This window comes from Mustela erminea, chromosome X (genome assembly GCF_009829155.1).
Source record: "Mustela erminea isolate mMusErm1 chromosome X, mMusErm1.Pri, whole genome shotgun sequence".
NCBI lineage: Eukaryota > Metazoa > Chordata > Mammalia > Carnivora > Mustelidae > Mustela > Mustela erminea.
Window position 1 is genome coordinate 47,152,003 of NC_045635.1, and position 27,887 is coordinate 47,179,889.

A 27,887-nucleotide genomic window follows, 5' to 3' on the forward strand; every position below is an offset into this window, starting at 1 on the left:
CTAGGAGCATTTATATGCTAAAATCTGAAACTAGGCCAGGTTGTCTACTTTCTCCACTATAATTTAACATTGTATTGTACACCTCCAATTGTATTGGAGATAGCAAGCATTATAATTAAAAAACAAGAAGAATTTAGAAGTATAAAATTGGAACTGAGGAGGTAAAACTATCATTATTTATAGATAAGATTATATAGTCAGAAAACCCAAGCAAATCAATAGAAAAACTACCTTAAACAAGATAAGGTAAAAGGATATAAAATTAATATATAGAAATCATCTAGTTAGAAGATATATATAAGAGGGGCATCTGGCTGGCTCAATTGGTAGAGCATGCCACTCTTGCTCTTGGGGTTGTGAGTTTGAGCCCCATGTTGGGTGTAGAAGTAAGTAAAGTCTTTTTAAAAAAGATACATGGAGGAGAAGACTCCATTTATAATAGCAACAGAAAAGGTGAAATACTGTCCTAGTCCACTGTAGGTGTTATAACAGAATACCATAGACTGGGTGGCCTATAAGCAACAGTAATTTATTTCTCACAGTTCCAGAGGCTGAAAACCCCAAGATCAAGGCAAACAGATTCCACCTCTGTTGAGGGCTGCTCCTTGGTTCATAGATAGCCATCTTCTAGTTGGGCCCGCTGGGGCACTAATTCCACTCATGAGGGCTCCCACCTCATGACTTAATCACTTTCCAAAAGACCCACCTCCAAATACCATCACACTGGGGGTTAGGTTTCAACATCCGAGTTTTGGAGGCACACAAATGTTTAGTCTACCACAAATACCTAGAAACAAACTTAATAAGAAATGTTCAAAACTTTTATGAGAAAACATTTATAACACTCTGAAGGAACAAACGGAAAGGCATCCATGTTATTAAATAAGAAGATTCAGAATTATAAAGATGTCAAATTAATTTATAAATTTAGTTTAAACTCATTTAAAATACCATTTTTCTCTTTTTCTGAAACTAGACAAGCTGAATTAAAGTTCAAATGAAGGGGCACCTGAATGGCTCAGTTGGTTTAGCATCAGACTCTTGGTTTCAGCTCAGGTCAGGATCTCAGGGTTGTGAGATTGAGTTCACTTCAGGCTTCAGGAATCTACTTAAGATTCTCTCTCCCTCCCCCTCTGCCCCTCTCCTGGCTATTGCATGCAAACACACATGAACATACTCTCTCTCCTTCTCTCTCTCTCAAATAATAAAGAAATAAAATCTTTTTTTAAAAGTTCAAATGGAAAAATAACAAGCATGCATAGCAGGATATCTCCAAAAAGGAAGAGCAATGATGTGGGACTATGGTCACAACTAATGCTCTGTAAAAAGACAAAATGAATATTTATGTACCAAAACTTAAAATCTGTGGGTCATTTGGGAGGTTCTACAATCTGGATCAGGCTCTGTTGATCTCAGTTGGGCTAGTTCATGTGTCTGCACTAAGACTGATGGCTTGGCTAGAGACCAGATACTATAGGATGCCTTGACTGGAAAGACTAGGCTCATTTCTACATGTCTCTCACATCCTTCCAAGGTTAGCTTGGATATGTCCTTGTAGCAGTGGCAGGGGTCCAAGAGAGGAAACAGAATATGCAAAAGCTTTTTCAAGTCTCTTCTTAATATCAAGTTTGCAACAGTAGCTTGTTGGTTAAAGCAAGTTATATGGGCACACTCAGAGTCGATATAGCAGGGGACTATGAAACATAGACACATGAACACTTGGGGTCATTAATGCAATCTATCACTAACAACAACTCAAAATCCAGAATGCATTAAAAATACATAAATTTGTTTACATAAAATAAAACAAAACTTGCCTGGAAAAAATCCATTAGCAAAGTCAAAAGGATAACAAACTGAGGAAAAACACTGAAAAATGATATAATTCATTATATCATCTAATTATATAACAATATTCTAGAAATCAAGGAAAGGCCAATAATCCAACAGAAGAATACAGGATATATATAGACAATTCAGAAAAAAATGATATAAAATTGACCCTTAAACATGTGAAAAGATGCTCAGCCTCACTCATAATAAGAGATATATAAATTAAAACTACCATAAGATACAATTTCTTACCTATTACATTCTAAAAGATCTAAGTCTTTAACAGTACACTTTGTTGGTGCATCTGTGGTAAAACAGATAAACTCATACATGGATGATAATTACAAAATGGTACACCTATGGAGGGAATTTTGGCAACATCTACCAGTTACAAATATAATTATTGGAATTTATCCTACATAATTATCTGTGCATGTATGAAATGTCTATTATGGCACCTATTTGTAATACCAAAGGACTAAAAACATCCCAAGCATCCACAATGGGGGACTGCAATCATTAAAAAAACCTATTATATATCCACATAATAGAACACTTTGAATGAGTACTCTTGCACTTCCATACAGTGACTTCCTATGTACAGGAAACTCTAATGCTCTGACATGGAAAGACCTCCAGGATGTATTATTAAGAGAAATAAGCAACGTGTATATACATGTATAAGCAAGGGGAGATTCAGTAAAATACATTTATGTTTGTTTGTATCTGCATAAAGAAACACTGGACGAATTAAAAAATAAACTAGTAAAACCGGTAACTGTGAATCAAAGCAGTATGGTACTGTCATTAAAAAAAAAAACAGGCACATAGATCAGTGGAAAAGAATAGAGAGCCCATAAATAAACTCATGATTACATGGTCAATTAATCTATGACAAAAGAGGTTTAAGAATATACAATGGGGAAAATACAGTCTCTTCAACAAATGGTGCTGGAAAAACTGGATGGCTATATGAAAAAGAATAAAAATGGACCACTTTCTTACACCATACACAAAATAAATTCAAAATAAAGACCTAAAATGTGAGACCTGAAACCATAAAACTCCTAGAAGAAAACATAGGCAGTAATTTCTTGGACGCCGTGACAGAAATATTTTTCTAGATAACGAAAACAAAAGTAAAAGTACACTATTGGGATTATGCCAAAAGAAGAAGCTTGTGCATGGCAAAGGGCAGCATCAATAAAGTGAAAAGGCAACCTACTAAATGGTAGATGATATTCACAAATGGTAGATTTGATAAGGATCGATATCCAAAATATAGAAAGAACTTAAAGAACTCAACACCAAGAAAAAAAAATACAATTAAAAAATGGACAGAGGGCCTGAATAGACATTTTTCCAAAGAAGACATACAGGTGGTGAACAGACCTATGAAAAGATGCTCAACATCCATAATCATCCGGAAATGCAAATCAAAATCACAGTGATGGGGCACTTGGGTGACTCAGTCTGCTAAGCATCTGCCTTTGGCTCAGGTCATGATCCCAAGCTCCTGGGATCAAGTCCTGTATTGGGCTCTTTGCTTAGCAGGGAGCCTGCTTCTCCCTCTGCCTGCTGCTCCCGCTGCTTGTGCACTTTCTCTCTCTCTGAAAATAAATAAAATCTTTAACAAAAAACTGCAGTGAGATATCACCTCGCACATGTCTGAATGGCTGTTACCAAAAACACAAGAAATAACAAGTGTTGGAGAGGATGTGGACCGAAAGGAATCCTGGAAAACTATAGGTGGGAATGCAAATTGGTGCAAAACAGTATAGAGACTCCTCCAAAAATTAAAAATAGAATTATATGATCCAGTAATTCCACCATGGGGTATTTACCCAAGAAAATGAAAACACTAATTTGAAAAGATACTTGCATCCCTATGTTTATTGTAACATTATTTATAATAGCCAAATATGGAAGCAACCCAAGCATCCATCAATAGATGAATGGTTAAAGAAGATGTGGTCTATATCAAATAGTAGTGTGTGTGTGTGTGTGTGTGTGTGTGTGTATAAAATCAAACTTCTTATCAAATAGATCATTGGCCTTTGAATTTAGGATGTTTCAATAATGTGATACTTTTCTGTAGAATCTGATTAACAGAACATTCTAAGAGGGAGATTTACTGTAAGGTACCTACATACCATGTATTTGTTAATTTTGTCTTTCCTTATTCTGGGGGAGATGGCCTGTTCAGTTACTGGGTTGTCTATTTGATACATTAAAGAAACAATATACAAAGATAAAAATTAAGGAGGCATTCTCTACTTCCTTCCTTCCCTTTACTTCCTTTTTTCCTTCCAGTCATTGCTGTCCCTTTTTTGGTACCATTCTTATTTCATAATGTTCCTTGTTGAACTTAAAAAAAACCCAATTCTTAAGGTGGAAAGAAACTTGAAATCAGTATCTGTGTACCAAAATGACTGTACAAAGATACTAGATAGAGATCAGTATGTATGTTTTGTTTTCTAAAAAGCATGTTAAAATATTGGGTTTCTTTGAACCTCTTGTCATTCATAGAGTCTGTCTTGATTGTTGAAAGTAAACTCAAGTATAAGAAAAAATTATTAAGGGGCACCTGGGTGGCTCAGTGGGTTAAGCCTCTGCCTTTGGCTCAGGTCATGATCTCAGGGTCTTGGGATCGAGCCCCACGTCAGTCTCTCTGCTTAGCGGGGAGCCTGCTTCCCCCTCTCTCTCTGTGCTGGCCTCTCTGCCTACTTGTGATCTCTCTCTCTCTGTTAAACAAATAAATAAAATCTTAAAAAAAGAAAAAAGAAAGAAATATTAAATATAAAATATTCTGTATATAATGGAATACTATGCAGCCATAAAAAAGAATGAGATCTTGTCATTTGCAACAACATGGATGGACACAAAGAGTATAATGTTGAGTGAAATAAGTCAGAGAAAGATAATACCATATGATTTCATTCACATGTGGAATTTAATAAACAAAACAAATGAGCAAAGGAAAAAGGAGACTAAACAAAACAGAACAAAACGAAACCATACTAGACTCTTAAATACAGAGAATGAATTGGAGGTTGCCAGAGGGGAGGTGGCTGGGGGGAAGGGTGAAATAAGTAAAGGGGATTAGGTGTACACTTATCTTGGTGAGCACTGAGTAATATATAGAATTATTGAATCATTATCCCTGAAACTAATATAACACTGCATGTTAATTATATTTCAATAAGAAATTTAAAAAGTGTGTAACTGCTGGGGGTGGGTATTGTGGCAATTGGGTGAAATGGACAAGAGTGACACTTTTCAAAGTATAATTTTTATTTGGTTTTGATACTCAAAATGTATGTGTATTATCTATTCAAAAATAAATAAATATAAAATATTCACAATTGTAACAAAACTACAAAGCAACTAGGAATTAAATTAGTAAAAATACACAATTCCAAAGAGAAAACTTGAAACTCTTTTTTTTAAAAAAAGAATTCTTTTTTTTTTTTTAAGATTTTATTTATTTATTTGACAGGCAGAGATCACAAGTAGGCGGAGAGGCAGGCAGAGAGAGAGGAGGAAGCAGGCTCCCTGATGAGCAGAGAGCCCGATGCAGGGCTCGATCCCAGGACCCTGGGATCATGACCTGAGCCGAAGGCAGAGGCTTTAACCCACTGAGCCACCCAGGTGCCCCTTGAAACTCTTAATAAAGGACACAGAAGGTGAATTCAACAAATGAGGGGATATTCAATATTCTTGGATATTATTTTGATGTCAATTCTCTAAAATTAATCTATAAATTTAGTGTGATCCCATTAAAAATTCCACTTGGATTCTGAAGAGCCTGATAAATTCTTTTTTAAAATTTATGTAGGGATATAGCTAAGACAATACTAAAAGAAGACTAAAGCGGAGGTACTTGCCCTATCATTTTATATTACAAAATGTCAAAAGCAAGGCAGTATTAGTGCAAGAACTGAGACAGACTTGTGCGTGTGTGTCTCATGTGACAAAGGTGGCCCAGCAAATCAATGAAAAAGTAAGGTTTGTTTGGTGTTTGATGGTGGGAAATGTGGCTCACTGTGTATAGAAAAAATAAAATTGCATCTCTATCTATCAGTACATATGAGAGTGGATTCTACACGAATTAAAACCTAAAGGTGAAAGATGAAACTATAAGGTTAATAGAAAAAAAATAGGAGAACAGCTTTTGATCTGAGAGGAGGGAACTAGTTTTTAAATAAAACCCCCAAACCAGAAACCATAGAATAAAAATTTGATGGATTGGGTTACATTAAAAACAACAATTTCTATTAAAATTCAATAATTTCTGTTCTATTATTCTAAATTTTATTTATTTATTTATCTAAATTTTATTTATCTAATAATGATACTAAAATTCAACAATATCTATTCTATTATTAAGACTAACTTAAAAAAGTTAAAATAGGGAGAGAATATTTGCAATGTCTGAAACTGACACAGGACTAGAAGCTACACTCCATAAGGAACTCTAGCAAATCAATAGGAGAGATAGGAAACTCACTGGAAAAAAATGGGCCAACTATATAAGCAGGCACTTTACAAAAGAGGCATTTAACACACGTATGAAGTGATGCTGAAAAATTCATTAGTAATCAGAGAAATTCAAACTAAATCAAAATAATACTTTATACTTTTTGGACTGGCAAAAAGTAGAAATCCGGAAAAAGTCAAGTGTTAGTGAGCACGTAGGGACACAGGAATCCTTGTACACTGAAGGTAAAACAGTGGAATGGTGTAGTGCTCCCAGAGAACCACCTAGCAGTATTGGTGTTCTTAGTCGAACTAAGTATATGCACACTTTATGATGCAATCATAAGTTCTGAGTGTATGTTTCAAAGAAATTCTCATACAGGCCAATAAGGGGACATATACAGGAATATTCATCAAAATTTTATTTGTGGTATCAGCAAGCTGGAAGCAATCTTGCTGTCTATCCTTGGAATATTCAGGGAAAATGTGAAGGCAGGCTGTGGTTAGCATGAGCAGGTAGAAGAAATGGATTGGATGTACACACAGACATATGGATAGACTTTAAAACACAAGGCTGAATGAAAAAAAAAGTAGGATATCAATGAGATATCAATGCAATGAGATATCAATGAGATAAAAATGCACACATAAAACATCCTCCATAGTGGGAAAACCTGATAGTATGTGCCTCCTGAGGTGATACAATATGAAGTAAATGATTATTGGTGAAAACATTTAATCTGAATCTAATCATGTGGAAAGAGCAGATTAATCTAGATGTGGGACATTCTATAAGAAATTGCCTAGACTCTTCAAAAACATCAATGTAAAAGAAAACACACACACAAAATATAGTAGTATTCCAGATTAAAAGAAGTTAAAGCAAAACAACAACCAAATATAATGCATAAAACTTGATTAGATCCTGGGATCAAAAAATGATCAGCTCTAACAACATTTTGGGCACAATTTGAAAATCTGAATATAGGGTATCTTTAAGGGTATTACTGAATTATTGTTAATTTTTCTTACGTATGATAATGGCATTGTAGTGGTGTAGGAGAATGTTATTATTCTTGTAGATGTATGCTGAATTATTTAGGGGTGTTATGTTACATTGCCTGCAACTTTCATATAGTTCATCAAAAAAGAAAAGGTATACATATACACATAAACAGAAGTAGAACAAGTCTGGAAAAATATTAAGGGTATATGGACTTTCATTGTACTATTTTTCAAATGTTCTGAATTTTGAAAAAGTGAAAAATAAAAATTTTGAGGAAATACATGCACCCCAAACAATAATACGTATTTTGCAGGAACACATATCAACAAAAAATCTGCATAAAATACCACAGAATGGATAACTATGTGGGAAATAAGAGTTTGAAGTAGAGATTAAGGTGAATTTAAAACTACAAAAACCTCTCTGTAAAGTAATTCATATTCATTTTGACTATGGAAAACACAGAAAAGCACAATGAAGACAACAAAATTCACTGATAATCTCATTTTCTCTGTCAGTAGATCTCAAAGTATGATACCTGGACTACTAGCAGCCCCAGGTGATTCTTCTCCATCTCTCTCCCCGCTTCTTTTCCATCATCATCATCGTTTGGAAACTTATTAGAAATTCAAATTCCTGGGCCCTGCCAGACTTACTGAAACACAGCTCTGGGCATAGGGCCCAGCAATCAGTGTTCTGACAAGCCCTCCCACTGACATTGATGCTGGCCAAAGCTTGAGATCCACTGATCTAGATTTAACCGTCACTAAATTTGTTACAGATCCTTGTATTCTTTCTAAAAAAGGTATGAAATATTTCAGGCATACAAATATGTATAGAGAATAATATAGCACACACCCATGTACCTACTACCCAGATAAAATATTAGACAAACAGTTGAAGTTCCCTGTGTATCTCTTTCTGTTCCTTTGCTTTCTTCCCCATAACTAATCACCATTCTGCATTTTCTATTTAATTCTCTTTTAAAAATATTGTTTATATATTTATATAATCTATAAATAATTTAGTGCATTGTTTTCTAGATTTAAAAAGTCTATATAGGAGTACCTGCCTGGTTAAGTCAGTAGAGCACCCAACTCTTGATCTTGGGGTCATATGGGTTCAAGCCCCACATTAGGTGTACAGATTACTTAAATATTTTTAAAAATCTACGTAAATGTCTCATATATCATATGTCCTTCTATAATTTATATTTTATCTCAGCAGTGTTTTTTTGAAATTTATCTGGGTTGATATATGCAACTGAATTTCATTTTTTCTGCTGCTCTTCAGTATTCTATTGTATGGCTGTACTGCTATTTATTCATTCTCCTATTGGTGAATTTTTAGATTGTTCAGATTTTTTTCTGTATCATAAACAGTTATGCATTGAATATTCTCGCTCATGCCTCCTTGTGCATATGTGTAAGAATTTCTCTAGGACTTAAAGTCTAGAGGTTAAATATATCTTTACCAGTAGAATTGCAGGGTCCCAGGGCCCACCTTCAACTATTCTGGATAATTTCCTAATTGTTTTCCAAAGTAGTAACACCAATTTCTTTCTTATTAAGGATTTCGTTGCATTTTTTTCCTTATAGTTTGGATAAGGACTGGGACTTCGTCCTTATAGTTTTGGATAAGGACTGGGACTTCTGGGACTTCGTTGAGAAAGTCTTTGCCCAGTTGTAGGTGACAAAGATAATTCCTCACCATCTTACATGGAAATAAGTAGGGATCCAGTTTTTTTCTCTCCTTATGGTGAGTCAAATTTCCCAGTGCTATTTATGAAATTGTCCATTTCCTATTGATTTGTGGTGCAGGCCTACAAACTCACACATTTCACATATATTTGCTGAAGCCTGATTTGAACCTAGTCTTGTGCAGGGCCCTGTTGAGGTCTTTAAGATATATGGCCCCTAGTCTCAGGAGGTGAGGCTGCATCTCCATTTATGTGGAGATGCATCCAAATAAATGATTACAGCATTAAGGGATAAATGCAGAAAGGTGTTCTGAGTTTCTAACTCAGCTGGGAAAGTTCATTTATGTGACGAGAGTTAGGTCTTAAAGAAACAGGAGGAATTTGCTAATGCAGGGGTAAGGGAGAAGATGGTTAGGGCTCCTATGGAGTCCGCAGTTTTGTGTATCTCCAGGGTGAGAGGTTCGACGCCTTTCATCAATGTAGGGGCAGTGAGTAGTGCATATGCAAGGGGTAGGAGTGGGCAGAGGGAGTCATTTTCTGCTTGGATATTCTGGAAGTGGAGGAACATACCCTAGGGGTAGTGGGGCTGGGCCCTACCCCAAAGTTTAAGTTTGAGAAAGAGAAGGGGCTGGGATTAAATTACCAGAAAGAAAACACTTTCAGGCTAGTATTTGCTGTTCTTAAGGGGTGACCTCATTAACCAGCCACGTCAGGAGCTCCTCAAGATGGTTTCTAAAGAAATCCTTGTTTGTTCCCACTTCAGAGGTATATATTCATTCCCTTTTTTATTTGCCACCCTGGGGCCAAAGGGAAGGAGAAAGGAGCGGGGGAGGAGGACAAGGAGGACAAACGGGTGGGAGAGACATTTAGTTGTTCAGCTCCTGGGTCTGACCATGGATTTGAACTTCCGCATAAAGAGTTGAAAGTGCCTGCCTCAGGGTTTGTCTGGTGCCTTACAAACCAGAAAGGTTGTTGGGAACAGCTAACCAAGTCACTTTTTAGGTGGGGAGCACTCGGCAAGACATGTGACCCAGGCGGCCATTTTCCCACACCCTGCCCGTCGCCATCTTCCTTTGTAGACAAAGGGACTGACCAGCGCTCTTCTCTGATGCGGTGGTGGGGACTGCTTGGTCACTATGCTCCGGGAACACGCATATTTGAGCTCACGCAGAGGCCCACAGACAAGATCTTGGCTTACAAGTAGATTATACGTCCGCACTAGTCGACCCGCCGCTCCCACCCTACCCCCTCCCGGTTTCTTCCTCACCTCACGGGGTATCAGGGAGGCGGGACCAGTACGCCTGCGGAGTAGGGGTGGCGGGCGCGAGCCGTCAATCCGAAGCCCCGCCCCTTGGGCGGGGGAAGCAAGGCGGGCAAATCGGCGCCGCAAGGCTGGGATCCGGAAGTCGGAGCGTAGCGGCGCGAGCGCAACCTGCAGACTAACCCTATCGTGGTGCCATTCTCTCCCGTCTGATCCCCGCCGGAAGTGGAGGTAAGAGACGACTCTCCTCTTTTCTCGTCGTGAGCGCGCTGTCTCAGCCAGCTGCGCGGTGGGGATCGTGTATTTAAGGTGGAAGCTAGAAGTGTCTTCCAGCCTGGAATGGACAGATAGAGAACCGGCTCTCATCCATGGTAGGTAGAAGGGCCTAGATTAGGAAGAGGGATTGCTCCGTAAATGGGCAGTGTGCCTAAATGCACTCTCGCTGGATAAAGGAGCACGGTCCCATCCCATCCAGCCAGGTGTACATCCCTGGTTACAAAATGTAGAAAGTCACAGACCCCACTTGTGTGGAGAAGCATTGAGTGCCCTCTTGCCTTCAGGATAGGAAGGCTCCATTCTGCACTCTTCCAGTGTAGACAGGCGTCTCCATGTGGCGACTTTGATCCTACGGTTATAGAGACATACCGCCCTCCCCACCTCGGGTGAGCGGTGTGGACCTTTACTGGCGCGGAGGCACACAGATCCGCCTCCATGACCCTTTCCTTTGGACAGAGGCTTTGATGTATTACCTCCTCCGCAGACATACACTCCCGCCTTTCCCGGCCGGACCCCCGTACGGAGGAGCTTAGAAACGTTTAGTATACAGAGACTGAAGAGATGGAGACTTCCCTGCCTCGCACCTCTGTAACTAATTGTGGAAGCCCCGCCCCCACTACTGCAGAGATGTTAGATCACCCCTCTTCTAAGTGGTTGGCACGTGCCTCAGCCCATAGAGAACCAAGCATATTTTCCTCCTCTTGCCTAGAGTGAGTCCCCATTGTGGAAAATCAGACCTGACTCCTCACCCCACCCCATAAGGAGGCGCTGGTTTGCCGAATTTGTAAAGGCCCGGCCCCAAAAATGCCCTGTAGCAAAGAGAAACAATCCTTAACCCTGAATGTTGTCAGATCTGCCCCTTATGGGGCCCCCCCGCGGTGGAGAGGCTCAGATTTGTTCTCCTTTTGAGGTAAACAAAGATCATCCGTCCCTTCCTCATTCCTCCAAAGATTTGGAATTCCCAAAAGTAGCAAATGAGAGACAGCCCCCCCCCCTGCACCAAGGGAGCAGAGAGGTGCAGCATCCTCCGCAGTGTTGAGAGGCAGTGACATCACTGATCACTGTACATATTTTGTGTGTGTGAGCTCCCCGCTTACCCAAGGTAGATGAGCTCAAATCTCTTTTTCTCCATTCAGGGTAACCGCCCCCCTCTTTGCAAAGTGTAAGGGCTGGTCCACTGAATTTATAGCTCTGTTCCTTCCATGCGGAGAACCAGAGGTCCTGTTCCTATCAGTGTTAGCACACTGCTGACTTCAACCCATATAAAAGATAAACAGATTGTTCCCCATCCCACCCCTATGGAAGGGTCCAGAATAGCCCACAGCAGGCAAGGCGCAGACCCCATTCATGAAAAACTGCCTATCTCCCTCTCCCCGCTTTGTTAGTCTGTCAACTAATGTCACCTTGTAGTGGAGACAGGCATATCATCTTCCTTTACCCCAGCCCTCCCAAGAGTAAAGAGACCCAGGACTCCTCCCCACCAACTTAGAGATGTACAGACCTGCACTTTTCTCCCATGTGACAGAGATGCACATAGCCACTGTGTTGGTTTTCCTAGTTCCTCTGCACCCCAGAGTAGAGCAGCAGAAGGCATCTCCTTACCCCACTCACCGAGGAACAGACCCCAACCACACATGCAGGCATACACTCTCCCCTCCCACCGACCAAGATTTTGCACTGACTCCTAGCTTTAGTTTAATAAACACAGATTAAAAGTGTTGTTCTGCAGTCCCATTTCCTTAAGGTAGACTCCTGGTATCCATCTGTCTTTCCCCCTACTTCCAGGGTAGATCAGATATAGAACGCCCTACTTGGGAAAGGAGGTACTATTAATATGTAGAAACAGGCCATCCTTGTGTACCCCATCCCCTTAGCATGGAGAGGGTTAGTACTAAGGCATATAACACTGAGGACCAAGGATTTCATCTGATAAATTGAGGCACTGTCTTCACCCAGGAAGAGAGGTTTAGACTTAGCTTCCTTTTGGATAGTGTGATGCTGCTTTCCCTGTGTAGACAGCTACACCAGGCCCCAACTCCATTACAGCCTCTTCTCCTAGTTTCTCCAATTGTTAGGGCTTCCTTATCAAGTTCTTTTCACATGTCATTTTGCTTGTAAGGGGCTTGGAAGGGGGTTTGTGGCATTGTGGGCCTTCCACCTGTCTTCACATTGGTTCTTCCATTCTGACAGGAAGAAGGCCTGCAGATTTAAACCTACCTGCTGTCAAGCCAGTCATCATGATGAAACATAGACACAGTGAGTTTCTTTTATCACTCCCCTCCCAGTGATAAGCTTTCATGACTATTTGTGGTATTTCATGGCAACTTTTTAAAGTTTATTCTTTAAATTTCTTTAAAACATTTTAATTCCAGGAAAGTTAACATACAATGTTATATTAGTTCTAGGTGTACAATATAGTGATTCAGCGCTTCCATACATCACCCAGTGCTCACTACAAGTGCACTCCTTAATCCCCATCACCTATTTCCCCCACTTCCCCCACCTCTCCTCTGGTAAGCATCAGTTTGTTCTCTGTAGTTAAGAGTCTGTTTCTTGGCTTGTCTCTTTCTCTTTCTTTTCTTTTTTTTTTTAACCTTGCTCATTTGTTTTGTTTCTTAAAATTCCACATTTGAGTGAAAGCATATGGTATTTGTCTTTCTCTGACTTATTTTGGCTTAGCTTTATACTCTTATACACTTACTTGCTTAGCATTATACTCTCTTACTCTATCCATATCGTTGCAAATGGCAAGATTTCATTCTTTTTTATGGTTGAGTAATAGTCTGTTGGATATATACACCACATCTTTATCCATCCATCAGTTGAGGGGCGGTGCCTCATGGTGCAGCTAGCTACTTGAGCTTGGGCTTTTTCCATAATTTGATAATTGTAAATAATGTTGCTATAAACATTAGGGTGCATGTATCCCTTTGAATTAGTGTTTTTGTAAATACCCAGTAGTGTGATCACAGGATCCTAGGTTAGTTCTATTTTTAAAAAATTGCTCTGTATGGCATGGGGGAATGGGGCAAAATGGGTGAAGGGGAGTGAGAGATACAGGCTTTCAGTTATGGAATGAATAAGTCTTGGGATTAAAAGCTACAGTATAGGGAATAGAGTTGGTGGTATTGTAGCACTGTATGGTGACAGATGGTGGCTATACTTGGGGTGAGCAGAGCATAATGCATAGACTTAGACTTATCTTGTGGAATCACTATGTTGTATGCCTGAAACTAGTATAACATTGTGTGTCAACTATACTAAAATAATAATTAAAAAAAAACTCAAAAAATTGCTCAGTATGTACCAGATCATTTACTCTGTCTTCCACGTATGGTATCATTGTTGTCTTCCCAACTTCTTTGGGGGTGGTGTTCCCCTTATCCCCCATTCCCATTTTACAGTTGAGGAAACTGAGACTCAGCACAGTTAACTGACTTGATCTGAGGTGAATAGCAGTAAATGCCAGTGGGGACAAATTGCTGTTCTTTTTGCCTTCGAGATGCTTTTCTTCCCTTCTACCTCATTCTTCAGCTGGATAACTCTTGCTAATTTCTCAGATTTCAACTTACACATCACTTCCTCTAGGAATCTCTCCCATTAAGCTTCTCTTTTGGTTTCCATGGTCTGTGCGCCTAGGAACTGGGGCTATTGACACTGTATAAATGGATCTGTCTCCTCCACTGCACTGTTAACTTCTCACTCATACCTGGTTTATCTTTTTGTCTCAAGGGCCCAGCATAACTGGTCATAGCTATTTGGTACTAACTTTGTGCCAGGCACTGGAATGTCTCCATAGTGCTCTTCCTCCCACTATGCTTAAAGCTTACAGAGAGAAGACAAATGTGATACTTGACTTTCCTGTGTAAGAGGGAAGGCAAGGTCATTAGTGCAGGTCTGGTTCTGTGCTTCCTGCCTTTATCTTGCTGTAATCCACATAGAAAATGACAACATAGACTAGACAAGACTTGTGCAACTCAGTGATCCCATACTCTGTGTGAATGGTGGCCCTGCCTCTGTGGGCTTGGTGGAAAAAAATTCAATACACTTATTTTATATAATCATACAAAAATTTTGACAAGAATCAGACTTTGGCTAGGTGACTACCAAAAGCAAATAATCATTTTTTTCAAGTAACACAAGAAATATGAACAAAATTAATTATATTTTATTTAAGAACATCAAATACCAGAGGACAATAAAATTACTGATAGTGATGAAAAAGATAGTAATTAGCTGGTTAAATGGAGTATATGCATACAAAAGAACATTGGTAGTTTATAAAGATTTTATTTATATATCAGAGAGAGAGAGAGAGAGAGAATGAGCAGGGGGAGCGGCAGGCCAAGGGAGAGGGAGAAGCAGACTCCCTGCTGAGCAGAGAGCCCGATGTGGGGCTCGATCCCAGGACCCTGGGATCATGACCTGAGCCGAAGGTAGACGCTTAACCGACTGAGCCATCCAGGTGCCAACTATGAGAACAAACCATAAGTGACTCTTAATCTCACAAAACAAACTGAGGGTTGCTGGGGAGAGGGGGTTTGGGAGAAGGGGGTGGGATTATGGACATTGGGGAGGGTATGTGCTTTTGTGAGTGCTGTGAAGTGTGTAAACCTGGTGATTCACAGACCTGTACCCCTGGGGATAAAAATATATGTTTATAAAAAATAAAAAATTATATTAAAAAAAATAAAGGAGGAAGTACTGTATGAAAAGATTATATAGAAAGACTATTATATGGAAGAACTATTTGATCGAAAGATCTCCAGGATTTGTTAAGTGAAAAAAGCAAGTTGTCAACAGGAGGAGAAAATGGGGGGAAATAAGATTACCTATATTTGCGTTTGCACTAATAAGTGGTTTCTTGTTGCAATGAGGAAAGTGGTTAGGGAAAAGTGTGGAAGACCTCTCAAAATACACCTTCTTATTTTGGAACCGTATGACCATTACCTGTTAAAGAACAATCATATACATCTACATGAGTGGGAAAAATCGTGAATATTAAAAAAAAACTTTACATGTACTCATAAAACACAGACTATGATTGGCAAATTGCAATTAAGTAATGATCAGGCTAAGTGGAGTGACTGCAGTGGAAGGTGGGGGAGGTGCCTGCCTCATGGTGCAGCTGTCTGAGCTCTCAGCAATACCTTAGACCCAAATGGTAATGATAATGGTCAAATCTGGGGAGGTTATTGAGGAGCCCTGCAAGGAGTGTTTTCTCCTTACTAAGTGATGTATTTTTTTTTTTATTGTGTCCCTGTATCTGACACAGGCCCTCAGTTTCCAGGGACATTAGGCAGATAGTAATTATTGAGTAAAATGGCCAGTCCTGGTTCATTCCCAACCTCACATTCTTTTCATTGCAACATGAGTACTTTGGAAGAGAAGGAGATTCCATCGAGGTCTGTTATTGTTACAGGGAAATTTGATCTGTGCATATTCATATGTTTGGTCTAATTTCTGCCATTTTATTTTTTGTTTATTTCTTCTTAGTCTTTTATTTATTTACTTTTCAAGTTCAAAAAATTCCTCTACCAGTGATTATAAAGTTTTTTTAGAAGATTTTGTTAATGATTTGTCAGAGAGAGAGCACGTGGCAGGCAGAGGAGGAAGCTGGTTCCCCATTGAGCAAGGAGTCCAATGAAGGACTGGATCCCAGGACTTTGGGATCATGACCTAAGCCGAAGGCAGTTGTTTAACTGACTGAGCCACCCAGGTTTCCCCCAGTGATTATAAAGTTATGTTGTAGTTGCATTCATGTTTATATCAGACATAATTAAACTTCAGCTTCTCTTGTCACTTTACCAAAGTTAAGTAATAACTATTTTTTATCCTGTCATTCCAAAGTAAGATCATGCTTTCATGATTTTACTTCTCTTTTACTTCTCTCCAACCCCTGTTGCTTGATTCCAGGATTTTGTTGAAATAATTTGGTATTTTGGTTCTGAGCTATTTCCTTATGATATGCTTCCTGGTTTTTAAAAATCTTTTCTAAAAATGTATTAGAGTTTTTAGCTATATTAGTAGCATTTTAAAGACTTAATGGTAAGTTTTAAAAAAATTTAATGGTAAGTTTTAATAGATTTCCTGCCTATCATTATTTGTTTCCTTTAGCTTTAGATCTTTATTCTGAGTTAATTTTTATTTTTGTTGGTATACTTCCTTAAGGACAATTGACTCTTGAACAACATGGGGGTTAGGGACCCCGAGCCCCTGTGCAGTCAAGAATCAACATAGAACTTTTGATTTCCCAAAAACTTCACTACTAATAGACTACTACTACTGACTGGAAGCCTTACCAGTAACATGAACAGTCTATTAACACATATTTTGTTAGATGTCTCTCTACCGTATTCTTCCAATACAAGAAGTTAGAGGAAAGACAGTGTTATTAAGAAAATTGGAAGGAAGAGGAAACACAATTACAGTACTACATGTATTTATAAAAAAAAAATCTGTGTGTAAGTGAGTCTGCGGAGTTCAAACTCAAGTTGTTCAAGGGTCATCTCTAGTTTTACCAGAACACAGGTGCTGATCTTTGCATATCTGAAAATGCTTTTTAACTTTTTGTAAGTGATCTGTTGCTTAAGTATAGTAATTTAGCTTGGTATGTAGTTCCTTGTTTCAGAACTTTGGTACGGGGCGCATGGGTGGCGCACTTGGTTAAGCGTCCAGCTCTTGGATTCAGGGTTGGGAGATTGAATCCCTTGTCAGGCTTCATGCTCAGGGAGGAGTCTGCTTCAAATTATCTCTCCTTCCTCTGCCCCTCCCGCTTGTGCTCACTCTTTCTCTCTCTCCCTCAAATAAATAAAAAATCTTTTTAAAAAAGAACTTTGTAATGGTTATTCTATCTTAAATGTTAAGAGTTGTATATTTGCTTTTGTTGGAAACTCCTGTTTGGAAGTTTATGAGATTTTCTTTTTATCCTTAGAGTTAAGAATTTTCATCAGGGTATCCCTATGGTATGTCTTTTTTTGTTAGGCTTGGTGTTCCATGAGCCTTTCTAATCTGAACGCTCAAGACTGTTTTCAATTGAAAGAACCTTCATCTGTTATTTTAAAAAATAATTGCTTCTCCATCTGTGCCTTTTTCTCTTTTAGGAACTCCTGTTATTTAGATATCAGCTCTCCTGGGCCCATTCTCCATTTTTTAATTTTTACTCGTAATTTCCATTTCTTTAGATTTTTGCTTTAAGCAAGCTCTTCTCTTGATCTTCCAGCTTATTAGTTTGGTTATTAGTGGTGTCTGTGTTGTTTTTCACTACATCTGTTGAATTTTTATTCAGTATTAAGTTTTGAGAATTTTTTTTCTCACACAGTTCCTTTGAGGTATCTTTTTGAATCTCCTTAAGTATTTGCAATAGTATTTAAATTGTGTTTCCTATATTAACTCTGCTTCGGTGTGAACCACCTTATGTGGTTGGGGAGCATGTTCTCTGGTAATTCCAAGCTGCTCCTATATTTGTTTGTATATATCCTGACCTTCCAGAACCTCCCCCTCTAGAAATTCCTTTAGCCCCCTTGCAGGTAGTAAGAATTAAGGCAGCCATTCTTCCCCGAGAGGCCAGCTGTAAAGGGAATGGCAGATGGGACTTCTCATGAAGAGGGTGAGGCCTCTTAAGTTCTTGGGCTTTGTTTAGATGTGATTGAAGAAGATGAGCTCTTTCTTCCTTGTATCCAAGGGAGGCCACAGTTTGGCTAAACAGGGCAAGTCCCTTTGGAGGTAATGGCCTGAGCAGGGTCAGCAGGAAGGAGCAGTTCTCTCCCCATGTGCTGAGGGCATCTGCCCTGGCTTAGCCACCTGGGACTCCTCAGATCACCTTCCCATGCCATCAGCCCCCAACTTGAGCTTGGTGCAGCAATTATTGAGTTGCCCCCAGCCAGAAGTTAGGGGAGAGAGAACAGTTAAAAGCAAGCACTCTTCACAGTAACTCTCTTCACAGGATTCCCACAAGCATTTTTTCAGTCTGCATTGAAATAATGTCTCAAACATTTTATCCAGTACTTCCTCTGACCCTGTTGTTGTTACCTCCATGTCTTTGTTGTTCTGGACCTGGACAAACATGGTGTCTCAGTCTTCCTTAGGTTCCCAGTGTGGCCTGGCTTTGATTAAGGTATAAACAGATGTTGGGTAAGTGGATAATGGCTTTTTTTTTTTTTTCTGTAGAAAATAAAAAACCAGGTAAAGGTTCCAAAGGCTGCAAGAAGGTAAGTTGGCTTGACCCTCGGGTAAGGTATACCCCTTGTTAGGGGTAAGGTCAGGAACAGGTTCCCTGTCCTAGAAGAGGTCTAGAAACCCCAGTAGATGTTGGGTCATTCCAGACAGAGCAGCAAATTGGAATCAGAGGACCTGGTTTTCCCTCCCTCTCTGGTTGGCTGTGGTAGGGAATCAGTAGCATTTATTAAGTTTCCACCACAAGCCATGTGCTGCTTTGTGCTTGAGTTACCTTGGTGTAGGGATCACTCTATTTTTAAGATGAAGAAACTGAGTCTCGGTGAGAAAGCTCCTAGGTTCAAGGTAGCACGGCTGGGACTTGAGTCTGATTGCCAAGTCCCTGTTGCGCTTGTTGAGGAGGGAGGCCAAAACATAATTGCCGCCAGCTCTTGGTCCTGCTATGAAAGGTGGAGACAGATAAGATAGGCCAGGGCAGTGGTTCTCAAATTTTAACATGGTTAAAGTTCTCAAACCTAAACCAGCCCTCTAGGTGATTACCCAGAATTACCTGGAGGGCTGGTTAAGACACAAATTGCTGCTGGGCCTCACCCTTGAGTTTCTGATTCCTTAGGTCTGTTGTGGCATCCCGTAATTCATGTTTATAACCAGTTCCCAGGTGATGGTGCTGCTCTGGTCCAAGAACCACACTTTGAGAGCTACTTTAGTGTTTCCCTTGGCCTTTACTTGGGAAACTTTTCCATTTGCCCCCACCTTTCTTTGAGTTCTTCTGTCAGTCTCTGCCTAGGAGAGGGAGGGTCTCTTTTTAGCCAGATGGGCAGACCTCTGAGGACAGAGCTCTTCTTTTTGCTTATTCCTCTCTTTTCCCTACAACTACATTTTTGAGCAGCTTTAACCCTCCAGGAAGAGTGATTTCCATGGGTCCATTAGCTCTGTTTCATTGTTGCCTTTTGTATGGTGACCAGCCTGCAAAACAGAACGGAAAGAAAGCAGCTTCCAAGGTGGCCTCTGCTCCCCAATTTGTTCACTCCAATGACCATGCCAGTCGGGAGGCTGAATTAAAGAAGAAGAGGGTAAGCCCTTGAACTTGGGGGAGGAAGAGGGCCTGGCCTGACTGCCAGGTCCACAGAAGTGGTAACTGGAAGGGCAAAGACCAGAGTTGTTAGGGGTTCTTGAAAAATTTTATTTATTTATTTGACAGCACAAGTAGACAGAGTAGCAGGTGGAGGGAGAGGGAGAAGCAGGGTCCCCACTGAGCAGGGAGCCAGATGTAGGGCTTATCCCAGGACTCTGGGATCATGACCTAAGCCAAAGACAGTCACTTAACCAGCTGAGCCATCCAGGTGCCCCAAGAGTTGTTAGGGTTGTTGAGGCTGTTTGCGGAAGAGGGAAGAAAAGGTGGTCACTTTGATACTTGATTTAGTGTCTCCATTTGCTTATCTCTCCCTCACCTCCCAGTCCATTGCTTCCCTGCTGTGTTCCCACTTCTCCACTGAAACCTCACCTGTCAACCTCACCAGTTCATTCTGTGACCTCACACTCATGGATAGTTGCCTTCCAACATTTTAAGCCAATTGTCAGGATTTGAGAGCATGCTTTCTTTGAAGCACTCTCACTTTGATTTTCTTGTTATCTCCCTCTCCTGGATGTCCCCCTTCCTCTTTCCCAGTCTCTTTTGTTCCTTCCTTTTCCTGCTTTTTAGATGACGGAGCATCCCAGGACCTTGTCCTCTTTCTCCATCTGGTCTTAATTGATTCCCTTTGCCTAGAACACATTCTCACTCCGCTTCACATGCCCTTCCCTTCACACTTTCCCTTCCTTCATCTCTTGTTTCCTTTCCCTCAAACCCCTTATCTTCTGCTAACATATCTGCTCTTTCTTTGTATCCCTGCTCCTCCTACCTCTGTCAACCCTGTTTCTTCCCTCTGTCACCTGCTCCCTGTTACTGTAGGTCTCCCATCCCTCCCTTAGGTTACAGACCTAGTCAGCTATAGTCCTGCTGTGTATTCCGTTGTTAGGTTGAGGAGATGAGGGAGAAGCAGCAGGCTGCCCGGGAGCAAGAGAGACACAGACGCAGGACCATCGAGAGCTACTGTCAGGATGTCCTGCAACGCCAGGAGGAATTTGAGCATAAGGTAAGAGAGTAGCCTTCCCTTCTGGTTTAGACTCATTTGGGTTTGCTCAGAAGCATCTATTGCCTTTACCCTGTGAAAGGGAAAGAGGAAAGATGTGAGATCGTTGCAGGGGGACGTTGGAGATGGGTGCAGAGAAAGTGAGAAACAGTGGGGATGGAGGGAGAGAGCTATGAGAGGGAAGCAGAGAGCCATTTTGAGCCTTCTCTGTGATTGGGCAACCTTGGATAGGTCCTCTCCTAAGCTGGGCCCCAGAGACTGGATTGGGAGTAGGGGGAGACCTAGGACCAGGGCACAGGGGTAGAGGGAATAAGTATGAGGGAAAGGTTGACAGAGGAGGGTATGTGAAGGGGATACCAACTTCCTCCTTGGACTTATTGCCCTTCTAGAATATATTCTCATTTCACAGAGGATGCACTTTTTAGCTCAAAGTTCCTTTTCTAGCATAAAGTGCATATTTTGGCTTCCCTATCCCATGTTCCCACATGGGTTGTTTTTTTCACTTACACCTCCCCCTCACATTCCTTCCTCTCACACACAGGTGCATACTCAGGTCCCTAGCTAGTGCTTGAACACATACTTGATAGGCACAGATGTGCATCATCTGGTTCTATCCATTCTTTCAGTTTCCAGCTTTATTGGCTGGTCAGTTACTCTTTGGTGTGGGACTCCCATGGCTCCCCCAGCCTGTCACGGTTTCCAAAGCCCCGACTTGTACTCCCTTTTCCCTCGCTGGACCATTCTTTCTTTTTTTTCCTTTAGGAGGAAGTTCTGCAAGAATTAAATATGTTTCCTCAGTTGGATGATGAGGCGACAAGGAAGGCTTATTACAAGGAGTTCCGTAAGGTATGGGACCCATTTTTTTAAGTCTCTTTAGGGAGGGCACCAATCCCATCCCATCTCCTCTCCATTTCTATTTTTCCTGATTGAGATGGAGACCTTAATTTTTTTTTAAAGATTTTATTTTATTTATTTATTTGACAGACAGAGATCATAAGTAGGCAGAGAGGCAGGCAGAGAGAGAGGAGGAAGCAGGCTCCCTGCTGAGCAGAGAGCCCGATGTGGGGCTCGATCCCAGGACGCTGGGATCATGACCTGAGCCGAAGGCAGAGGCTTTAACCCACTGAGCCACCCAGGCGCCCCAGTGGAGACCTTTCTTTTATGGACCTGCGTGATTCATACCCAGTCCTTTCTCTGCCTTCATCCCCTGTTCTTTGCCCTGCAGGTGGTAGAATACTCTGATGTGATTTTGGAAGTCCTAGATGCCAGGGACCCATTGGGCTGCCGCTGCTTCCAAATGGAGGAGGCTGTCCTGCAGGCAGAAGGCAATAAGAAGCTGGTCCTCGTCTTGAACAAGATTGGTGGGTGTTGGGGCAGAATTGGGTAAGGCAGGGCAGAGACCAGACCTTCTTGAAAGACTAGCTCCGACCAGACCCTGAGACTCAGCAGCTCAGTGGTAGTTAAAACAGTTGTGTGAGGTAGGAATTCGTGTTCAGTTTGTAAAGCCTGGAATCTGAGAGGTGAAATCACTTATTTAAAGACCTACACACACATGCACATGTGCATGCACACACAGACACAGTGAAGCAGAAGTTGGGGATGGGGTCCAAGCCTCTCTGCCTTTTAGTCCCTTGTTCTTGCCATTTTGAGCCTTATTGGCCAACCCCAGAGAGTTCCTGTCTGCCTCAAGCTGGAACCCAAAGACTAGGGCAGAAGAGTATATGGGCTCAGGAGTCACTGAGGTCTGGGTCTTATCCCAGTTGTTCTGTCAATTTTCTCTAGGATCTTGGACAAGTTGTGTCACCTGAGAGGTTTTGTTTCTCTAGCTGTAAAATGGGCTGTGATTGTCCTAATCTCAGAGGGTCGTTATGAGAATTAATAATAAAGTGCTTGGTGTATGCATGGTTAGTACTCTACAAATGATAGCCATATTCTTATCAGAGTTATTCTTGACATTTGGCCCAACCTAGAATGATCCACAGAGAGAGTGAGAAATGCGATCTTTAGGAAGCCCAGGTTGGAAGGAAAGTATCTGGGACTAAGCAGCTAATTTTCTTATTTTCCCCAGGGGACAGAGGTCCTCTCAGGGAGGGCCAGCTGGTCTCCTAGACTAGATTTTCCTTTCTAATCTTAACCTGGGAGTTGGACAGGTACTGATAGGGCCAGGGAGATAAGGAGGTGGGCCTAGCCTTGGGAGTGGGTGGATATATCTTTGAACTGAGCCATTGAAGTGATATTCTCCTTATTAGTCCTACCTTGTTCTATTTTCCCCAGACCTGGTCCCCAAAGAGGTTGTAGAGAAGTGGCTGGAGTACCTTCGGAATGAGCTGCCGACTGTGGCTTTTAAGGCCAGCACACAGCATCAGGTCAAAAACCTGGTAAGCTGGGGCCAGGGTTAGAGGAGCATGACTTGCACTAGGGCCTTCAGCCCTTTGGTAATTGAATTGGGCTTTCAACTTTGAGCTTTTTACCTTTCTAGATGGCCTTTTAATACTTGTTTTACTTTACTCCTCCTATATTTTAGCTTTTGGGGAAAGTTTTTTTTTCTTCTTTCCAGATATAAAGGCAGTACATACTATCCTAGAAAATTTGGAAAATGTAGTTAACTGTTAGCTTTAAAAAACATGTGTCTCCATTTTTCTCTAACACAAATCACACTACTTTCTAATGAACACAGAAATACATTTTAGCTGTAAACTATTAAAGTATTACAGAAACATTGATTGTGTCTGAGGAGAGAAACTCGGTGCTGGGGGACATTTTTCAACTTTGCTCTAGGTGTAGAACTTACTCTTTATGAAAACATAAAATAGAAGAAGTAAAAGCAATTACAGACAGCTTTAATATTTTTTATCATTACTCTCAATTCTAGGCTCCTTTATCCATACGCAGATGTAACCACTGTTGTTAGCTTGGTGTATATCCTTTCAGATCTTTTTCTGTGCTTTATATATATGTAGATGTATGTGTAAGGAGAAGGAAGTGTTTGGGAGTTTCCTGTGTGTCATTCTAGGGCTGGCTTTCCCCCTTGACCTTGGCAGATTTTTTAAAATAGAGATGTACTTTTTTGTTGCTAAATAAAATTAGTTTCCAATTTTTAACCATTAAAGCAGTACTTTAGCACATACCCTTGCATATGTTATCTTGGCTGGTAGATGAGTGTTTATATAGGTTGGATACTGAGAGGTGGAGTGGCTATGTATTTTACATTTTCCTAGACAACTGACAAATTGCCTCCCTTCCAGTGGCTGTACCAGTTTATCTTCCTACGACTGGGGTAGACGAATGTGTGAGAGGGCTTATTTCCCTACATCCTTTCCAACACTGATATCATTAAGCATTTTAATCTTTACTCATTTGGGAGAACCTGATAACCTTATTTATAATTTTTAGCCTTCTCAATGGCAGAAATGTGATGAGCATCCTTTTCTAACAGCTCTCTTTCATTTGTATTCCACTTTAAGGATCTGTTTCCTTAGCCTGTTTATTACTGATGGATATTTAGCTTAATTCCTATTTTGCAATGCTGTGGTGGGTAAGGAAAGAGAAGGGGGTAGAAAGGCATTCTGGGCAGAGGATGTGACATCAGGAGTAAGGAGATGGAAGCTGAAATGGCCTTGTCTTAAGTGAGGAAATAAGAGAAGGTAGGCTGTGGGCCAGAGACTGTCTTCCCACCACAGGCAGGGAAGGCAGTGTCCCTGTTTTGTGGATGAGGGCACTGGGCCCCAGAGAAGGGGAGGATTTGATGCACATACATCTGTAAGAGGCAGAGCTGGAACTCAAACCCGGCCTGACAAGAGGCCAGGGTGCCATCCTTTCCATGCTGAGGGAGGCAAGAGATACGTGTGTCTAGAGAGAGGCAGGGACAGAGAAGACTGAAGACGCAATGACAGTGGAAAAATGGGCCTTGTACAAGCAGGGAGATGGTAGATATTCAGGGCCTGTGTGAGAAGCCCTCTGCTTCAGCCTTGGGGATTTTGGAGATAACAGGGAGGTGGCCCTGAAAGTTTCACTGAAAGCTGGAAATCTGGACTCAGACTGCATTTCCCACCTGATGCCTCTTCTGTAATACCCCTCGTTTTCCAGAATCGTTGCACTGTTCCAGTGGATCAGGCCTCTGAATCACTGCTGAAAAGCAAAGCCTGCTTTGGAGCTGAAAACCTCATGAGGGTTTTGGGGAACTATTGCCGCCTTGGTGAAGTGCGCACCCATATCCGTGTGGGTGTTGTGGGTAAGACCTGTGGGGAGGTTGTGGGGCCCAGTCCTATTCCTTGGGTAGGGGTTTCACTGGGCAAAGGATTCTGGGAGCTTTGTGTTACCCCTCTGGGGAAGAGAGGAGCAGTTCAGGAACTGTTTTGTGATTTGTAATATGTATTGGTGAACATAGGAAGGCATACTGAGAGTCACCACCATATGTTGAGTGTTAGAACCATGGACCAAATAACATAGGGTTGTGCTTGGATTTGGTGCCATCTCATCCTACCAGAGCTGTGGGTGGTGGAAAGGAGGAGTGAACATATCTCTTTGACAGATAAGAACACTAAGGCCCAGAGAAGGGAAAGGGACTTGTGGGGAGCAGCCTTGTGTGAGACAAGGTAGAGCTAATACTCATACCGGAGCATGTCTGGAACCCAGGGCACTGAGGGAAGGATAATGGGAGAGAGAAGAGGGAAATTGAGAGAAGCAGAGATAGACTGTCAGGGAGAGGAAGTAAAGCCAAAAGAGAAGGATACTGGGGAGAGCTGGATACTGAGAAAAAGGTAGAGATATACAGACCTGAACAGACATAGAAAATGAACTGGGAAATGATGGGATTGGTGAGGAGTGGAAAGGAAAGATGGATTTAAACGACAGAGGCATGCCAAGAGAGGGAGGTAATGATCACAAAAACATACCAGAAGGATATAGAGACCTACAGAGAGAGACATAAGAGGGCTAGATACTTTATGCATGTAGAGAGGCAGACAGACAAACCAAAGAAACAATGAGAGAGGGACACCTGGGTGGCTCAGTTGGTTTAGTATCTACTTTGAGCTCAGGTCATGATTAGGTCCTGGGATCAAGTCCAACATTGGACCCGTTGCTCAGCGGGGAGCCTGCTTCTCTCTCTGCCTGCCACTCCCCTGGCTTGTGCTCACACTCTCTCGCTCTCTCTATGACAAATAAATAAAATCCTTCAAGAGAAACAATGGAGAGATAGGCAGACACAGATAGACAGATTCCGAGAGTGGTGCACAGGGAAGGAACCAGAACAAAGAGGTAGACATAGAGGAACACACACAGTCCTACAAACACATACAGATCCACAAATATATGTACAGATCCACACTTGTGCAGATATGTCCAGACCCAGAGGCAACACACATGCAGACCCAAGTCCTTTGCACGTACTCACCCCAACTCTGTTTCTTGCAAGCAAATAAAGGCACAGAGAGACACGTGTGCTCAGATACACTGGACCTTCAGACTCAGTCACATCCCTAGAGTCACAGAGGGAGTCAAATACACAAACGTGTCTATGATGAGATCAATACATATTCACAGAGAAATAGAGACAGGGAAGGCTAGGGATATACAGACAGAGATAGAAGGAAGCACAGTGAAACATGTGCAGAGAGGCATACAAACAGAGACAAGCCCATGGAGAGAAGAAACAGAGAGAGACTGAGGGAAATTGGCAAAGAGGGACAGAATTTAAAAAAATGAAATCTTGCCACTAGAAGCTATTATGCTAAGTGAAATAAGTCAATCAGAGAAAGACAATTATCATATGATCTCACTGATACATGGAATTTAACAAACAAAATAGGGGATCATAGGGGAAGAGAGGAAAAAATAAAACAAGACGAAGTAAGAGAGGGAGACAAACCATAAGAGACTCTTAATCATAGGAGACAAACAGATTTGCTGGAGGGGCGGTGGTGGGCGGGATGGAGTACTGGTGATGGGCATTAAGGAGGGCACGGGATGTAATGAGCACGGGGTATTATGTAAGAACCATGAATCACTGACTTCCACTTCTGAAGCTAATAATACCTTATATGTTAATTAATTGAATTTAAATTTAAAAAAGCAAAAAATAAAAAGAGGGGCAGGCAGAATTGATGGGGTGGGGAGAATCAGAAAGGTCAACAGCCAGAATGAGAGACAAAGAGAAAAACCAGTAGAGTAAGGTGCATAGATAGAGCTATGCAGAGAAAGAAATACATGGTAGAGGAAAAGACTGAGCGGGAGAAAGTAAACATAGAAAAAAGAGTAATATTTAGAATGAGAACAACCAAGAGATGTGCACATGCACATACACATACACACACACACACACATATACATTGATGTGCAGAGACTTCCACACATGGGGGATACACACACATAGACACATCCATCATCCATAAGAGAGTTGTCTGTGGGGGCACCTGGGTGCCTCAGTCGCTTAAGCATCTGCCCTCAGCTCAGGATCCCAGGGTTCTAGGATCCAGCCCCATGTCAGGCTTCCTGCTCAGTGTGGAGTTCGTTTCTTCCTCTGCCTCTGTCCCCCCGCCCCTGTGCTAGTGCTCTCTCTCTCTCGCTCTCTCAAATAAATAAAATCTTAAAAAGAGCATTATGTGCATAAATTCTGGCATACAGAGAATGGTGAGAACAAGAGACCTGGTGAGGGGGTGGCCCACAAAGACATCCACAGGCCTGGAGGTACTCATAGGTGCTTGAACAGAAAGCATACACCACGGGCAGACAGTGGTTCAGCCCTCTGGAGAGGGCTCTCCCACTCCCCACCAGGTGAATTTTACATCAGGACAGATGGTTCTCTGTTCCGCAGACATTTCTTCATGTCTGCCTTCTGTTGGATCGTGTTACAGAGGCCTTGCGTTGAGCACCTTTCCCAGGCTGGTTGTAAGTGGGAGGTGAGTGTCATTACTGAGAGAGGGACTTGTCTACCCAGTATGCTCACAAATGGAGGAAAAGGGTAGGTAGGCCATGTTGGGGCTTGGTCAGGGTCTGGGATGGGAAGGCAGGAGGCCAGTCTCTGTT

The 27,887-nt window shown here is 41.4% G+C and overlaps 1 protein-coding gene across 4 annotated transcripts in view; it reads left to right on the forward strand.

Moving 5' to 3' along the window:
* Positions 1-27,887, forward strand: part of GNL3L (G protein nucleolar 3 like) — a 59,400-nt gene that overhangs the window by 22,557 nt on the left and 8,956 nt on the right. The window contains exons 1-9 of one of the 4 annotated variants that reach the window (XM_032331824.1): positions 10,373-10,509; positions 12,745-12,810; positions 18,724-18,764; positions 19,695-19,802; positions 20,748-20,864; positions 21,624-21,707; positions 22,087-22,222; positions 23,136-23,239; positions 24,948-25,092. In XM_032331824.1, coding sequence (XP_032187715.1) covers positions 12,792-12,810; positions 18,724-18,764; positions 19,695-19,802; positions 20,748-20,864; positions 21,624-21,707; positions 22,087-22,222; positions 23,136-23,239; positions 24,948-25,092 — 754 coding nt within the window. In that variant the 5' untranslated portion in view covers positions 10,373-10,509; positions 12,745-12,791. Of the gene's footprint in view, positions 1-10,371; positions 10,510-12,744; positions 12,811-18,723; positions 18,765-19,694; positions 19,803-20,747; positions 20,865-21,623; positions 21,708-22,086; positions 22,223-23,135; positions 23,240-24,947; positions 25,093-27,887 lie in introns of those variants that run through there. The other 3 variants (XM_032331825.1, XM_032331826.1, XM_032331827.1) reach the window with 3 other exon arrangements.